General features: G+C 44.0%; 1 protein-coding gene across 1 annotated transcript in view; it reads right to left on the reverse strand.

Moving 5' to 3' along the window:
* Positions 1-13,282, reverse strand: part of exoc6b (exocyst complex component 6B) — a 63,183-nt gene that overhangs the window by 48,202 nt on the left and 1,699 nt on the right. Inside the window, exons 2-6 of the mRNA XM_062383536.1 lie at positions 8,289-8,454; positions 8,116-8,163; positions 7,943-8,033; positions 7,591-7,636; positions 5,838-6,042 (exon numbers count right to left, since the gene is read on the reverse strand). Coding sequence (XP_062239520.1) covers positions 5,838-6,042; positions 7,591-7,636; positions 7,943-8,033; positions 8,116-8,163; positions 8,289-8,454 — 556 coding nt within the window. The remainder of the gene's footprint in view (positions 1-5,837; positions 6,043-7,590; positions 7,637-7,942; positions 8,034-8,115; positions 8,164-8,288; positions 8,455-13,282) is intronic.

The following is a 13,282-nucleotide window of genomic DNA, read 5'->3' on the forward strand; positions in this document are numbered from 1 at the left end:
GATCTGTAGTTCTGCTCGGTGGAAACTTCATTTAAGTCGCATTAGAAACAATTAGGCAAAGTAGAACATTGATTATCAAATCCAATATGAGACTAGTTTTAAAGTAGGTTTCATCTTTGTTCTTTGGGTGATTCAGCAACGATCCTACGAGGAAGGTTTCCCAAAATAAACAGACATAAATGAGGTGGAGCGAAGGCATAAGGAAATGGAAAAGATTCACAGAACAATGGAATATGCAATATGTCCTGTCTGGGTCGATATTTTTGGGGGGGGATGTCATTTTTTCCTGCCACTGCATTGGATAAAGAATACTAAAAATAAAGATAATCAAACAGCAGGAAGTTTGGGTTATTAAGTAATGGAAGCTTGTATCCAAAACAAAATGAAAACAAAGTCTGGAGACGACCGGGCGCACGTCTGAATCTCCATTTGTACGAATGCGTTGTTTTGTGTTGTTGCACACGACAAAGTTCATGTTCGCCAACGAAATTAGTTTTGTAATGTTTTTCAAAAAGCTGCAAATGTCAGAGTATGGAAATAGCCGTTTCTTTGGGATCTATATCCATCAATCTTTATTCCCACGCAGTTCTGTGGGAAAACCATGTTGTGTCGGACGGCATCTTTCCATCCACTCCCAAAAAAAAAAAGGCTGAGAACGCCGCGGCTTCCTTTGCTCGCCGGCGCCAGCGCGCTCCCGACCTCTGCCGCTTCAATCTGCCGATGCGCACGTCAATAAACACGTCAGAGGCTCGGAGCGGCTCGATTTCAGCGGTTAATGACAACGATAATGAGAAAAGCTGGTGTTCTGGAGAGGGTGGATATGCACAAATACGGAAGGGGACAATATCAGTGATGTTGGGAGAATACAATGCCATCTTTGATCTGATGCCCACACATGCACTCGCGCACACATGAGTCATATCGGACAATACAAAATTAGTGGAAAGGCCCATTCCTCTGCAAACGAGATGAGGGGGGGGAGCCAGCGGGGACAGAACTGAACCAACACGGTAACAAAACCCTCGAGAACAAACAATCTCCCAAAATATTCTCACCACATCACAAGTGTTTTCACCACAACTCTTCCAGAAGTCTCCGTTCATCTTATCGGCTTCACAACTTGGCATGTGTGTTGTTAAGGGACCAAGGAGAAGTAGTGATTTGTATGTGTTGAATAAACGTGCAAACCTGACCTCGTAGTTAGTGGACGCACAACAGCGTCAAAGCAGATAAACCAGGTGGGAGACACACAAAGTTTTCAGACATCGCACTGCCCCAAAGACTGTTTTATAAAAAGCTCTTTACACAACGTCCAAGCACAAAAATGACAAAAAGTGACGGTTCATTGTGTAAGTGTTTGAGGAGGACTCACTAATGACAGGGAAGTAGCTCCAGAGCATCAGCACAGGACAAGAGAACACACACGTTAACAACGCACACTGCACTGGTTGCGTAGAGGATGGTCCCAGTCGCTTGTCCCTGCATGGCATTCCTCTCCGATCTTTCAAAAGCTTTTTCTTTTTCTTTCTTTCCACGTTTAAATGGACGTCAGCACCTACGTCAAATAATTCCACTTTAGCATTCGTCAACAGGTGTGCGTGTGTCTCGGGGGGGGGGGGGGGGGGAATCTACGAGGCGCCCTCTATACACACTCACCCCGCCATTCACTCTCACTCGTCGCACAATATCTTTTTTACTCCCGTCTTTTGTCCGGTTCGAATTCCAACGCGGCACTTGGACCTCGAGTGCGGGGGTGTGCGTCATATCCTGCGCAAATGACCCGTGAGAAAAGAGAGGGAGCGGAGGATGAAGGGAGAAGAAGAAAGTGAGGATGGTGAAATGGGAGGGTGGAGATGGAAGGAGAGTGACAACAAACTGCTGGAGGGTAAGAACCAGAATCTATTAGGAAATTAGAGGAGAAAGTACTTTTTATTATTATTTGTTTATTCTTTAAAATAACAGCATTTATATCTGCAACTATATCGGCTTTGCTTATTCATAAATTAATTAATAAGATATTTCTGGATCAAAGGTTCAAGTATGAGATTTACCCTTATACTGAAAAACAATCTGCCTTTTACTTAAAGCTCATCTCACTGCACTTTACTGCTGGATACTGTCCAATGACTGGGATCAGGATCGGGGGGGAAAAACCTGACCGGACATCCCCTCTGTGGATCACTTTTTGGCAGCCAGACGACAAGCCAGGAATAATGGTGCGCATTGCCAGTGAGCTGTGGAGCATTATTCTGCAGACACACACACACACACACACACACACACACACAGTGACTGACACAACGACCTCTAAGCGTCTATTTTGGTTTTCACCGTGATGGTTCCATACACGGACGCAGCGTGCGCCCTGTGCCACCCTCGCAGCACGCACACGCATGTGTGTGTTCAGTAACTAGATACAGGTAATCAATCTTCTTCCACTTCACAGGCCCAGCAATCTGTTTCCCATTAGTGTGTGTGTGTGTGTGTGTGTGTGTGTGTGTGTCTGAGTGTGTGCAGTAACTACTGAATACACATCAGAAGCTCTGAGCTCGTCCTTTGCGGGGCATTAATAGAAGAAACGGGAGGGGGGGGGGGAGCTGGAAAGATGAGGAGATGGAAAGAGGGAGAGGAGACGGACGTCTTGAGAGCGGGGGGGGGAAATGTGAAGTGACAGAGCGAGGGAACGAGGGAAATGACAAATGACAGAGGAGAGTCCTGAAACAATGACAGAGACATTTGGACCAAGTGTGGTTCAAGATTCCTCCACGTCAATCCTTCTACTGTTGATCCATGTTTTCATCGGTTCCTCTTCTTTTTCTTCTGCTGCTCCCTCTCTCTCGCTCTCTTTCATCCCCCTCTTTTCAACAGTGGTTGCTTTGGGTACAATTTGGATGAAATACGATCCAGGCCGGCCAGTTGGAGTAATAAGATCAGTTTGAAGGAGTACGAGGGCTCAGTAGACACCGTAACTCTGTTTCGTCCTGAGACTGTCCTCTGAAGAAGGACGTCCATCAAGTGGCCCAAGAAGAACTAGGTCCTGAAGAGGCTGGTTGAACCCACAGCAAGCTTGCAGTGTCCCTGGATCCAGGGGGGGGGGGGATCCAGGGTCACGCACACCACTGTACGGCCCGGGGTTCATCAATGAGGACGTGTCCAAGAAGCACCTTAACGTCTGAGATCATTGTTATGATGCTGAAACCATGTGAGGCCTTGTACTTCCTGTTGGATAAGAACCAAAAACAGTTCAACCCTCAGGAGACTGAAATCAGACCTGATCATGTGATGTCATCTTTTCTTAGTTTGGGTTTTTTCCCCCGTTCTGTCTTGATCCTCGTCTTCGTCTCCATTTTCCTCGTGGTGTCCTTCCCCCCTTCCTCACACACTAAATCTCCTCTTCTACTAATTGTCTCCACTGTCCTGTCCTCCTCCTTTCCTCTGTCCTGTCCTCCTCTTCTTTCCCCCAATACCTTCATCTTCCTTTTCCCACTCTTGTCATTTTACCCATCTTCCTCCCTCATCCTCCTCCTCCTCCTCCTCCTCTTCTTCTACGGGCACGTGCCAGCACACAATAGCTCCATTGTGCTCCCTGTGCTCTCCTCCATCTCCTCCCTCCATCCCCTCTCTCTCCACAATCTATTTATTTTCACATCCTCGGTCACGGGGGCTGTAACGACAGCTGGGTACAGAAAGTTGGAGCTAATTTGGAACAGAGCAGGCAGGAGAGACACACTGTCTGAGAGGTTGAGATGGAGAGACGCAGAGAAACGAGGCAGATGGAGGAAGAGAAGAGTGAAGGAGGGATAAAGGAAAGGAAGGAAGGAAGGAAGAACTTCTAATTTTTTTTGTCCACACACACACACACTTACAAGGCTTCCCACTGGGCGCTCTGAGCCAAACATTTGATACAACAACATAATCCCGGTATCAGTATCAGGGCTGCCGGACCACTGGGGTTTCCATAAACTCCCTGGTAATTAGTGGTTAGAGGAGTTAGCGCTTGGTTTCTTCAGCGACTGCAAGTGGATTTTCTAAACCGGTGATTCTCACGTTGCGGCCCGAGGACCCCCCAACCCGAGGGGGTCTCTGGAGGGTTTCCAGCGTGTGGCTGAGGAGTGATACGTGGAGAAAGTGTTCCTCGGGATTCACTGGCCCTTATTTGAAACGTTTTCGTCACTGGGGTTTCATATTATCATAATTATCTTTGTGCTTACGGCTAAATTAATCCTTTAATCATCATGCGAAGGAAAAGAATCTAAAATAACAACAATGAGGGCTGGAACCTTCTTTAACTTTGCATCAGAAAGCTTCAGGCCTCTGTCTCTGACGTCATAGTGTTTCATTAGAGATCGTACTCTTAGTTTGAGAAAAAAGAACTTATATCTGTGGAGATTCTGTTCAGTCCTTTGGAACAATATGTTTTACATGTTTATTAAGAAGAATTTAGTTAAGATTGTTTCCTTATTTTTTAAATGTCAGTACTTTCCAAACGTAACATAACAAAGTTGTATCTTAGGTTGGACAGAGTTTACAGATATGAAGCATTTTGAAGCTCCGCCACGAGTGAAGTCAGATAAAGAACTAAGGGTTAAAGACCTGTGTTGCTGAATCCTGGGTCCATAGAGAACATTCATCAAACCATCTGGTGACCTCCATGACCTGCACAGCTTCTGTTTCTCTGTCTGCTCAACCATCAGCTGTGGTGCTGGTAAGAAAACTGGGTCTCTACTGACACCTAGAGGCCAAATATGACTTGACATGGATAAAGAGGTTGTGCTGTTAACGAGGGTCGAGTTACAAATGAGTGAGAGAGAGAGAGAGAGAGAGAGAGAGAGAGAGAGAGAGAGAGAGAGAGACACTCTGTGGAGCAACATTCCCCAAAGTGATTGAGTCGCACAAATAAACAAGAGGCCTCACTTTGAGCCCAGGATACCACAACACACACAGACACACACACACATATAGCACTGTGAGGTAAGTGCTGAAAAGCTGCCTGTCTATGTGTGTGTGTGTGTGTGTGTTTGTCAGAGTGTGTACATTCATCGACAAGACGTCTCCAGGAACGACTAGATGGCTGTTTACTGGCAGCAGAACCACAAAGTGACACACACACACACACACACACACACACACACACACACACACACACACACACACACACACACACACACACACACACACACACACACACACACACACACACACACACACACACACACACACACACACACACACACACACACACACACACACAAGCTGCTTCTGATTAACAGAGACAAAGACATGATGGAGAATAAAAGTCATCTGTGGCATGAGAACAGATGATAAAGAAGAAAGTCACACTATTCAGTCCAGATCAACAAACAAACACACACGACAATTAAAGACCGACAACACCTCTATTCCGACCTGACACATGTTAACGCCCGGACTGAGCACATTAGACTATGAGCTCCTGAGGTCTGTGTTCTTGAGAAATAACTCAACAGTTACAGGAAAGATTGTTTTGTACAGAAGTTCGCGAGCTCCACGGGATTAATCATAAAACTGTCCGACTTTTTTATCTTCCTCAATCATCGGGTCAGAGCTGAAATGTTTTCTTTGGTTTCTGGGGTTCATACCTGCAGTAATAATGATATTCCCATCAAGCTCAGCTGCGCTCTCATGTGTGGATTTATTACAAGTTGCAAGATTCCATCACATATTATTCAGCTGGGATGAGTGTGATGGGATCAGGGGTCTGGCACGAGCTGACGGACATCTTTCAAAAGAGGCTTCCAGACTGCTTGACGACTCCGTGTGTGTGTGTGTGTGTTGATGTTGGTGTGTGATTTGTGTACCTGTCTGATGGCCGTCTCTCCGATCTTGTCCGAGTGTTTCCGGATGCTCTCCAGGAAGTCCCTCAGCTGCGTCATGGCAGTGTCCCGGATCTGCGTCCTCAGCTTGGGGATGTTTTCTGCCATGATGGAGCAGAACCGGTACTGACCCGCCCGGGGAAGACATGTCTGCTCCAGCTGCTCCAACGTCCGCAGCGCCGGGTAGTACCTGACACACGTATATAAGAATATGAGGCATTTGAAAACAGCTTCCAGTTTATTGATTAAACCTTTTTGGTTGTTACCTCGGCCAAGGAACGTTATTTTTTTTACTTCTAAATGTTGGTTTGTCAACAGCTTATCACAAAAACTACTAAACCTGTTTCCACAGTATTTGATGGAAGGATGGAACATGGGTCAAGGGACAATCTGGTTTTCATAGGGGGGAGGGTGTGTCCTCCAGTTGCTGTACATTAACATCTAGAAAGTAGAACTTGGCTCAGGCTGAACCCCACTGGCATTGTTTTTTTGTGTGTGTCCGAGCAGTGAGTTTTTGTTACTGTGTTACTGATACACATGGTTATTACTAATCTCCCTGATTACGCAAATATCATTTCAAAATGTGGATCCAAATCAAATTTGAACGGAGTGAATTTAAATGTGGTTTTCATAAGGAGCCTGTCGGGCCCTGGCGGAGCTTTGATTTCTTCTCCCTCTCGTTCTTTAACTTGTGTTTAACCAGGAAAAGTGTCACTGAGATTAAACATATATTTTACAAGAAGCGTCCCGGGCACGTCAGGGAGAAATGGGAAGAGAAACTTTAGGCAAACTAACAAGACACGCAACAGTACAACCTTGTCCTGGCTGCCTGATGCGTGACTAAAAGCAAGCAGAAACACACAAAGATAAACAAGTCGACAAGCACGAGCGTACACACAGAGGGAGAAATAAACACACGCAGACACACCTCAGGGACCCCGGGCAATACAATATCCCCAAAACACTTCACTCCACTTCACTCCACTGCATCTCTCTCGCACACAAACACACACACACACACACACACACACACACACAGAGACACACTTTCTCTCTCTCGAGGAGCAGTCGTCGCTGGCTGACCTCTCGCTGCTCTATGCTGAGCCCGGCAGCCGCAGGACAGAGAGAAGTAGAAAAACACACAAACAAACGACAAATTTATGACCCAACCAGACTCCTGTCTGCAGGTCAGGCTGAGGCCAGAGAGAGAAACAGAGACGGGCTGTGTGTGTGTGTGTGTGTGTCTGTGTGTGTGTGTGTGTGTGTGTGTGTGTGTGTGTGTGTCTCCTTCCAGGAGCTCTGCCTCCATCTAGTGGCCGAGGGCTGAGACTCAACAGTCAGATAAAAGTCAAACCACACAGGTGACATGTTCATCAGACTTAAAACACAACTAACATCATATGTGCTTATTGATTTCACATTCACCCTGTTGCTTCCTGTCCCTGTGAGAACTTTAAATGACCAGTCAACGCCACAAGGGCCTGAGCCAAGAGATCATAAATGACAGAACTGACCTTCAAAAGTACAAAAGATAATCTCCACCTTGTCCTATGCCCTAAAATTTTATAGAAATGATTTGGGTATAAAATCAGATTTTTATAGAAATGATTTGGGTATAAAATCAGATTTTAGTACCCACTCTTTTAAAGCATGACCTCTAACAAGAAGTGTGTAAATTCAGGAATAAATCAGAAGGCACACGATGTCTCAAACCTGTCAAGCAGAATAAATAACATACCTTTTAAGTCTCATCTGCTCCTGAAGTCTGCTGTACATCTCCAGGACTGGTGAAATCAAAAAGAGACCAAGCAAAAAATCAGGAAGCAGGCTGAGAACACGACTATACATTCAGCAATAACATATATTTTTGATTTGCTGTCCCTAAACATAAACATGTAAAAGTCCCTGATGTGCAAAGCCTCTGAAAATAGGCCTAAAAACTTAAAATTAAAGATCACAAGATCTTCAATAGAAAAATTAATAACATTTCAGGGATTTCTCTGTGTTAAATGATTCAAGAGAAAAGAAAGACACCAACACAACATGTCTCTTTGTGTAAATCCAAAGTAGTCACTCGTTGGGTGTGTTACCTGGGAGGCAGTGGGACAGTTTGTCGATGGTGGTGGCGATGTTCCTCTGCTGGACTCGACACTGCTGCAGTTCCTCCATGGAGGTGATGAGCTGAAAACAGGAAAAACATGAAGAGGAGGAGGAGGAAGAGGAGAAAAGAGGTGAAGAAGGTAAGAAATGAAAAGGGACGTACCACTTTGCCGTCATCCTGAAGATGCTTGTTGGTCTCAGTCACCTGACTCTGAAATGAAGAACAAATGAGGAAAAACATCATCAATAATCAGCTTTTAAATCTACTTTTACCATCTTTAACTCTTTTGTCTCCTCCATCCCCCCCCCCCCCCCCACCTCTCCGTCCCTCCTCACCTTCAGCTTCTGCGCCTCCCCTCGTACTTTGAGCAGCTCTGTGATGGAGTCCACGAACCCCTGGAAGTGATGGTTGCACATCTTCTCGATCTCCCTGTCGTGGTTCCGGATCCGCATGTCCAGCTTCTCAACGAAGAGGCCATGTTCCTGTCCATCGTACACCGACCTGGAGGACAACAAGAGGGAAACAGGTGAGAAGGGTCGTTTTTATTATATATAAATAATACGCATGAGCAGTGACAGCAGAGAACGTGAGGACTGAGGTGTCCAGTTGAGGAAATGGGTGCATTTGCCACGTAATTCCACTAGGGGACGTTACAGCAGTACTTTTCAGCAACACTGTGCTCAAAAGTTTCCAGTTATCCACAGTCTACTTTTATTTTAATCCACTAGGAAAGTTTCCAGTTCAAAGTGTTGCTGGAGGCCATAATAAATAAAAGTGATTTATCATATTAAATCATATCAAATTAAAATTCATCACGTCTTTATATAATGCCTGAATATGTTTGCAGTTAGTATCAAAGAGATTTCAATACTGTACCAAAGAGTTGTGTCGTTTATATATTGAATGCATTTTTAATTCATATATCTATAATTTTAAATCGTCATTGATAAATATGGTTCTTCTGTGAACTTCTACACACTCCAGACATTTAAACAAGCTACTTCTGCTTCTTGATGTAATTTTTTTGTGTGTGTCTAGACTAACCCTAACCCTTACCCAGCCATTACACAAACAAAGCAACATTCAACAGAGAGAGAGGTTCTATCAGGACTCCCACTGCAAACACAGATTTCACCACAGTGAGTATAAGTGTTGCTGAGAGTGAGACACGAGCAAACACACAATCCTAATCCTGCTGTTGACTTAAAGGTTTCTCTACTTGATATAGTCAATTATTTCTCTATATCAATTATCACTATTTTATTTCATGGACTACAACGCTACTCAGGTACTAAAAAGTTAAACTAAAGAAAAGAACCCTGAATAATGTCTTCGTAGAATAAAAGTGGATCCAATAAAAAAAACGTTATATGTAGGATTACTGAGTCTGTAAGAGAAGAAGCATTTAAGAATTTATAAGTTCAAACAATTGATTGAAGTGGTGACATAAATTGTCTCTGTCACAGAAATAACAGCTTTTCCTGTGTTCCCTCGCTTCTAAAAACAGCACATACAAAACAAACACACACACACACAGACACACACACACCTGAGTATGGATATGATCCCCCACCCTTCCTCCTGTTGACCAGGAAATGCCCAACTTGTACAATAGAGTGCACGTCTGACGCTACACACTGCTTTCTTTAGACACACAAACAATAAGGAATGAATGTCAAAGAACCAAGAGCAGGAATGGTTGTGTTTCTGTGTGTGTGTTTCTGTATGAGTGTGTGTGTTTGTACCGCTGCCCTCGACAAACACTGAGCCATGTTACGAGCCACAGACTGATAAAGTAAATATTAAAATTACCCAATGAACCCCGGAGTGAAAGTGTCACAGATGTTGTTCATTAGGAAAGAAGTGAATGAAAAAGAAAGAACGAGAAAAGTTAAGAAACTGTTTGTAAAATCCATCCCTCTGTTATTAGAATGAACAGATGGTCGTTAAAAGGATCAGAAGAATAATCCTGATTACTGTCATACAGTGACATCATGTGCAGGATAATAAAAACAAGGTTATTCAAAGTTATAAATGATTCGCTCCTCTCCCCTGTGAAGTCTACACACAATAGCTTGTTTCCTGACAACGTGCACTAGCGTGTACGAGCTAGGATTAGCTTGTGTGTGTTAGCAGGGACTGGTTTTGATTAATAACCGTGCACACGCCTGTAACTCTCCCAGTGCCTGGTACCGTCTGCCACTGAGAGCAGAGGAAAGAAGAGGATCATGGGAATGAAGACAAAATAGAAGTTAGATCATTTATTCTTTCAAGTTCTCCCTGAAGATTGTTTTATATGAGCTCCTGGGACCTTTCAAAATCTTTAAATATTACTTTTTAATCCTTAGAATGAAATATTGGATCCTTGTGTCTCTTCATACCAGAATGTGTGAGACAGACCTCATACACTCCTTCAGAAGATATTTTCACATATCTATACATCTACAAAGTTAGAATAAGCCAAATGTTGTATTAATTCACTTCTTTGGGCCTTAAATTGGTGTAATATTACATAATTTACCATCTATAGGCAATAAGAAATCCTTAAAATGGATGAAATTAAGATATTTTTTACATCATCTCCCATTTTAGTCCTTAAAATATACTTTAGTGACTCTTAGAAAGGGAGAGGAGGAGGAGAAGGAGGAAAGATTGTGGGTTGGATGACTTAACTACACAAACTATAAAAGTTTCACAATGAGGAGCATTGACACAAGAAGAGTGTGTGTGTGTCTGTGTGTGTGACAGCTGGCTCAATAGGATCTTAACACAAGTAGAACACAGACACCTCCCAGTGTGTCAGAGTGGATGTGTCCTCTCCCACGTACAGACCGATGAGTCAGCGGGGAGTGTGTGAGTGTGTCTGTGAGTGTGTGTCTCTGTTAGCAGGGACTGGTTTTAATTTATAACCGTGCACACGCCTATAGCACTCACAGAGCCTTGTACCGTCAGCCACACAGTTGTGTTGAATTTCTCAGACCATGATGATGGTCAGAAGGTTCCACCCTGAGCTGCACGACTCATATGAACAGTGTAACGTTGTGTACGCAATGTTCACTCCACACACGTGTAACACAATAACTTGTGTGGAATCACAGGGAGATGTTGTGTATTTTAGAGGGACCGTGTGACCCTGAGAGGACATTGACAGAGGTCACAGAGAACTGGTTTTCATGTCCATCTACAGCTCCATATCTAACCTAAACTAAAATACCAGCACATGTATAAAAACTGTATCTAGGTCCCACCGGCAGCCCGACCAATCAGGAGGCAGTCTCAGCTGTCAATCAAGATGTGTGACCTCGTTTATATATGAAAACCAAACTTATCAGAAACAAGGAGGAGCTCTCGTGTCTTTATATACATCTTTATTATGTTGAAAATAATCCAGACGTAGACTCAACATTTAGAGGTAAGTTGTGGCAAAGCGATTTAGACCTGTGGTTAAAACCGTCTGCACTGCCGTCCTGAAGAAAGACTGTGTCCCTGATGGACACATGCCGACCAATCAGGAAAGGCCAGTTTCCATGATGATGTAGTAGGAAACCACATAATAAGCAAACGCATAAAATGTTCCCTGTTATAAATGACAAATTGATGGCCGCTAGACAGTGTTAAACACAGGGTGGAGCTCAGAACACACACATACACACACACACACACACACACACACAGGCTTCTCCTGACTTGTAGCATCATGTCTGGAGTTGACGGATGAGATTTGCCAACGCAGAAAATACACACACACAAAAGTTCAAATTGCAACGCGCTTACAATAATCTGTGTCAACAAACACAATCAGACAAAGAAAAGTGCAAGGTTGATACACACTAGGCTGTTTATGAGGCAAACACACACATAAGCGACAAAATCAGTTGGCAACAGACACAAAATAACACAAATTCACAGAAACATGTGAAAAAATACATCTAAAGAACCTATTAGGCCAAAGTACAACAACACAAAAGCCACTGATGGAGCTTCACAGTTCCTCAAACTGATTTCTATTAATTCATTGCTGCATCCAAACTGTTCTGTTCATACGAGCAAGCAGACACACTCGGGTCTCTCCTGTGTTTAGGTGGATGTGTGTAACCTGTGGGAGTGGCCCACAGATCAGTTGTGCTCCTGTCACACAGATCCTGAGTTATGCTGCCGTCAGGGAGACGTGTTGCAGCCGGACTCGACCTGCACACTGCTGCAGCAGAACACACACAAACCTGAAGGAACCACACCGTCAACTGACTTAGGGTTTAAAAAGTGTTGAAATTTAAAAATATTTTGTGTGTTTGATATTGAACTGTTTCTTATCCTCGGCCCCACATGAGGCTGTCGAACAAGAGGAAAGACAACCAGGAGTTTCTCGTCCCACACGCGTTTATCTCTGTAGAACACGTGTGTAACAAAACAGGAATTGGAAAAAGCATGTAAAGTCTGTTGTGGTCGATAAGGAATAAAAACAAACGTGCTGATAACTGCTTGTATTGCTCCGGGAAGGATTCAGCAGAAAACCAACACGGTGTCTCTTTCAGCTGACACTGGCCTCCTTCATCATCGGATGCGTTCGCCTCTGAAAACTCTCTCTTCATCCTCCTCTGGGCTAAAGATAGAAAATGACGTGACAGCTACAGACATAGACGCAGCTATTATATTTTAAGTGTGTGAGTGTGTGTACACTGGCTGGAGTGGAAACACTGGAGGAGATAAAACATCACTCGGGAGGCACACGAGACAAAAAGAAGAAATAACTGTACAGACGTCGGGTTGCCGGCCTGAATCAATCATCATGGGTCTGACGTGCACGCACACTCAGAGGAGGAGAATATGGCCGACAGAGGTGTCACACAATGCTCATGGTGTTATATGGTGACTGAGAGTGTCAGCGAACACACACACACAGACACACTTATCATGGCTTGATAAACTCCCATCAGGCACAGCGACTGGCCTACATAGCGAGGAGAAGGTGACCAATATGGAGGGACAAGAGGAAAACACACACTGACACTTATAAACCCACAAACACACACACCCTGTTGATTCACTCACTGCCTGTTTCCTCTTTGGACAATCAGCTCAGACACAGTTTCCACTGAGAGGCCACAACAGAACCTTTAGAGGATATACCTGAATGAAACTTGCTCTTTACACTGGAACTGACTGAGAGTCACAGCTCCAGTAAGTTGAAGAGTGAAGCTGAACTGAGATCAGTTAAAAAGACTCAGAAGTTATTAAAAATCCGAGTTTATCTCCAATATTCAGCAGGAAACTGTTAAAACATGAAGAATTCTGAACAGTTTGCTGGATTTGTGTTACAGCAGCAGCTCTT

Source organism: Platichthys flesus, chromosome 24 (assembly GCF_949316205.1).
Source record: "Platichthys flesus chromosome 24, fPlaFle2.1, whole genome shotgun sequence".
In the NCBI taxonomy this organism is placed as follows: Eukaryota; Metazoa; Chordata; class Actinopteri; order Pleuronectiformes; family Pleuronectidae; genus Platichthys; species Platichthys flesus.